General features: G+C 35.7%; 1 protein-coding gene across 1 annotated transcript; it reads right to left on the bottom strand.

Moving 5' to 3' along the window:
* Positions 1-459: 459 nt before the first annotated feature.
* LOC105198188 (putative uncharacterized protein DDB_G0271606) lies at positions 460-3812 on the bottom strand. The gene is made up of 3 exons (XM_011164839.2): positions 3689-3812; positions 2972-3074; positions 460-2210 (listed from the first exon to the last, which is right to left on the bottom strand). Exons 1-3 carry the CDS (start codon positions 3698-3700, stop codon positions 1306-1308), a joined length of 1020 nt encoding a protein of 339 aa, XP_011163141.1. The 5' UTR covers positions 3701-3812; the 3' UTR covers positions 460-1305.
* Positions 3813-4542: the final 730 nt, after the last annotated feature.

The following is a 4542-nucleotide window of genomic DNA, read 5'->3' as shown; positions in this document are numbered from 1 at the left end:
AGAATATTCACGCCGTGCAGTAATTTCCGTAATTTATGTGACTCGATCTGATAAGAATCGAATTTCTCAGATTACGCCGTTCACAGTTCTCACTTCCTTTTGCAAAATTTATATCTCAGACTCACTCTTATCGTAATGCCGCGACGCGAATCTCTGCGTAATACGGTATATTGCTTTCTAATATCACAGGGAGATCGAGTATCTTTATTTAATAGAAAGCTAAAAATCGTCTGGCTTTCTATTTGCTCTAATAGCGTGGGACTTAACAACTATCCTCGTGTATAATTAAGCAAATCACGCGAAACTTCCTGTAAAGAGTAAACGATCGCTCGACTTTTATCGAATTTTCGCTCGCGCGTTTAACTCACCTTTTTACGAGCGGAAGTTCCGCCGCAAGTTCCGCGAGCTGGAGTAATAAAAGCGAAGATTACGTTACGATGGGGTGAATGACTTTCGTGATGCCAGAAGCGGAAACGATTTATTTCATACAAAAATTACATTCTTTGCGCTACCGTGTGTATATAGTCGAACATTCTCTGTCTTACACTCATACGTAAAACTCAATATACTTTTATAATTAGGTGAAATGAAAAGTGAACAGAAAATTAATCAAAAGGAAATCTGACAGAGCTACTTTGTTATTTCTGTCTTAATGAATTTTCAGTTATTACACATCATTAATTATATTGCATATATTATAGAAAGGGCAGTCAAATAAAAACGAGACAAATAGAATAATGCTTGTTATACAGTCTGTCTTGTTTTTATTTGACTGCCTCTTATAATAAATTTTCGTGAAATCTAAGTTTAAATATTCTTTTTTATTAATTTTTTTATAGGAACAAATCTCATGTTCAATCAATTTTAAGCATTCCTTTTTTTTATTAACTTTCAAGTCAATTAATTTTTTATAAGCTAAATCTTATTTTCAACAAACTGTTCTATGCTAATTGTAGCTTGCACAACTATTTTTTTTTTCTAATTAATACATCTAATTCTAATTGTCGAATGTCGAACATTTATCGTTTTTGGTCGTCAAAGAAGAAAATTGCAGTGGCTTGCTGTTAAATACACGGTAGTACAAAACGTATGTCGTTAAACAACGTATGTCGTCAACAAACAATATAATAATTTAAAACGTGTAAGACACTCATCTTAACAAAGCTGATGGTATCAAGAAACTATTTCTATATAAAAAAAAAAACGAAATTCTATTCGAGCGTCTTGAAGCCAACCATTCTTTCCTTCGAAGGGTTACCGAGAATGTTAAATTATATAAATCGTATTACATAGGCCATTTCTCGGTCAATGGCGCTGTTCCTCGTCAACCGGCTTAGACTGCCGGTATTCCGTGTCGACATTATCGTCGTTCGGATAGTAAACCTTGCTACGGTAATGATAGGATTCCTTGACGTCATCGGCCAACGGCTTGGGGATAAAAACGTTCTTCGGGGTGTACTGAATGCGATTTGCTGTGACGTCATACGGTATCTGCGCCTGATACTGCAGCAACTGCTTGATCTCTGAAGGCATATTCCTATCCAAATACAGAACAGGCATCGGAGGTTCGGGTAAAGCTCCTAACGGAAACGTTGTGGCCTGTTGCTGTTGCTGTTGCTGCTGCTGCTGCTGCTGCTGTTGCAGCAGTTGTTGATGTTGCAGCTGTTGTTGCTGCTGTTGCTGTTGTTCATAATCCTCCTTGTAGGCGACTTTATCTTGACGTTCCACTCTCCTGTCGCTATACTGATATCTCAACTGTGATTCTCTAGGCTCAATCGATTGATATCTCGCCGACGGTTGCAAGTAGGCACCGCGAGGAGTTTCGGAAGCAGCCGGAGCTGGTTGCTGCTCGCGTTGCTGCGGTGCCGCCGCGAAGTAATTGCCACCGTAAATGAAGGATGTAGGATCGACGTAGGGAGCTTGCGGCTGATAGACCGAATCGATCAGCTGTTTAATGTGACCCGGCACCGCCGAATACGGCTTGTAGCTGTAGTACTGCGGACCCTGTGGTTGAAGCTGTTGAACTGGCTGAGGTTGGATTGGTTGCTGCGACGCTGGGGCACGATGCCGCGGGGCTGATTGCTGAGCTTGCCGAAGACGAAGGGGTGAGCCGCCCTCGGCGCGCTGAGGCCGTTGAGACTGCTGAGGGTACGCCCGTTGCGACCGCAATTGGCTCTGGGGCGCGAGAATATCCCAATTGACCTTCGAACCTGCAACACCAGAAAAATACTCTGTCACTCCGACACCGATACCAGTCGTGTCAATTATCGGATTGCTTACGCAATGCTGACCTAAGTCAGCGCGGGATTACAAAGGAATTGTTCTAAAGATCTGGGATGTGAAAATCGGCTCTTGCGTGCGTTACAATAGTAGCGGCAACAGTTAATTACTTTACATCGGGTCCAAGGTTTTCAAAGCATACCCAAGCAAAATAACAGGTCACGATAACGTTAAAATGATATAACAAAATTAAGACTCAAACAAAAGATTCGAACACATTGTATGTTAATCTGTTTGAATAGTCCAAAGTACGAAAAAAACTACTTTGGACAGTTCGAACAGTTTAAACTTAAGCAGTAATCGTTCTGTAATGTAAATTCGTTATGTCTAAAGTTTGAACAGTTCAGAAAGAAAGAACAAAAGTAAAGACAGTAAAGAAAATAAAATATGCATTAGAAACAAAAGATTAAATTCTTATAAATTTTTTTTTATACAATAATATGCCAAAAAATTTGATTTATTCAAAAAATTCGAACTACTTGACATTTAATCTTGAGATTCAAACTGTCTGAACTATTCAATCACTCAATCAATGTTTCCGAGTGCCAGTTAAAATGTATTATGACTGATTAAAAAGTAATCTTTAATCCTTTAATAATTATTTTGAAGCCATTTTTGATGTCACGATGATTTTTTGTTCTGCTTGGGATATCTCTCTAATAACGAGTAATTAAAAAAATTTCGTACTTACCATCACTGTCGACGTATTTAATGTACCCTTGAGGTGCACGAAGAGCTTTTCCTGCATTTTCTGTTTTCGCCCACGTGATCGATATCACCACAACAAGAAAAATCTGCAAGTAAATTTGTAATTAGTAACATTAGTATAAATCCGATAATATTAAACACACAATACTTGCTCCAAATTAAAAGTACATGGAAAAAACAGAATTTTCTTGAAGTATTTAAAAATTTAACTGGATTTAGATATAAAAATAATTTTGTTAAACCAGCAAAATAATTAAGTAAAATTTTTACAATGTTGTTCACCATGCTCTTGAACGTTCTACATAATTATTTTGATCCAACAAAATTATTTTTAAATCTGTAATTAATTAAACTTTTAGATACTTTAGCAAAACAAAATAAATATTTTTTTTAAGAGTGTTAAAAAATTATTCACAAAAAATTGTGCGATAGAATCATATTAATATCACCTAAACGCAAGGTATATTTAATTAAACAAGATTAATGTCAAAATGATCAAGGATTACGTGATCGACAATCAGAGATCGATCAAAAAATATAATCCACCCTTAACAGTCACACATTAGTAGAAAGCCCGTAATTGGTGACAAAATAAAATTTGATGATATTGGAATTTATTTCTTGTCACCATATTATTATTAATATCAACACGAGGTGATATATAGAGGTATCAATCAATCGGAATATCCTGAACACTCACTGGTAATCTCATGGCTGCACGTGCGGAGAGAGATGTACGCGGATTGTCGCGTCGAGTTTACTCGAAGAAATCAGCCGGCGGAGTCGGCGTGGCTCTTCTATATAGCCGTAGTTGCCCCGGCGTAATTGGTGGCGCGGGCACGCGGATGGTGGCTACCTACTTTTAGAATAATTCCGTCTCAGGTAATGAGCAAACTCCGACAAAAGAGACTCCCCTCCGAGGACATATCACTCTGTTGTAAGAATGCGTCTCTCTAGGCATATTCCAATTATTAAAAAGTTGCTCTTAGAATATTTGCAAATTTGAAGATTTGAAGAGACACTCTGCATTTTCTTTTTTTTTAATTTTTAATTTTTTATTTATTTCGTCTCCTCGCCTTTGCACGATACACTAGAAGAAGAGTTTAATATATAGTAATTGAGCTTTGAAATAATTTCAATTAAATGTTTGATTAATACAACTAAATATTTTGTAATTAATTAATAGTTATCAGACATAATAATAATTGGTTATTAAATTTAATATTATAAATGTATATACATCGATAAATGTATAAATTGATTACAAAACAGTGATTAAATATTATTAGTCATTAAATATTACTAAATATTTAATTAAGATTATTTCATCAAAAATTATTAACTGTCGTCTAAGCTTGATTATTATCACCAAACTCTTTTCATTATAATTTTCTATGTAATTCTTCATTGCACAGCTAAAACTATTGCATCTCAAAAATGTAGCTTTTCAAGTTTCAGTGAGAATATTGCACATTCTGATAATACAATATAAATATGGAAAAAAAAGTATCAAGCAGTAATTAGTGATTTTAATGAATAAAAGTATTTTAAAAC

The sequence above is a fragment of the Solenopsis invicta genome, chromosome 12, assembly GCF_016802725.1.
Source record: "Solenopsis invicta isolate M01_SB chromosome 12, UNIL_Sinv_3.0, whole genome shotgun sequence".
In the NCBI taxonomy this organism is placed as follows: domain Eukaryota; kingdom Metazoa; phylum Arthropoda; class Insecta; order Hymenoptera; family Formicidae; genus Solenopsis; species Solenopsis invicta.
The sequence above is the reverse complement of the archived record's forward strand: the minus strand, read 5'-3'. Positions and strand labels throughout refer to the sequence as shown.

What these genes read in the sequence shown, in the direction of transcription:
- LOC105198188 (XM_011164839.2), bottom strand. An exon ending in TAAATACGTCGACAGTGATG is followed by an intron (nt 2,211 to 2,971) that starts GTAAGTACGAAA and finishes CTGGTGTTGCAG; the next exon opens with GTTCGAAGGTCAATTGGGAT.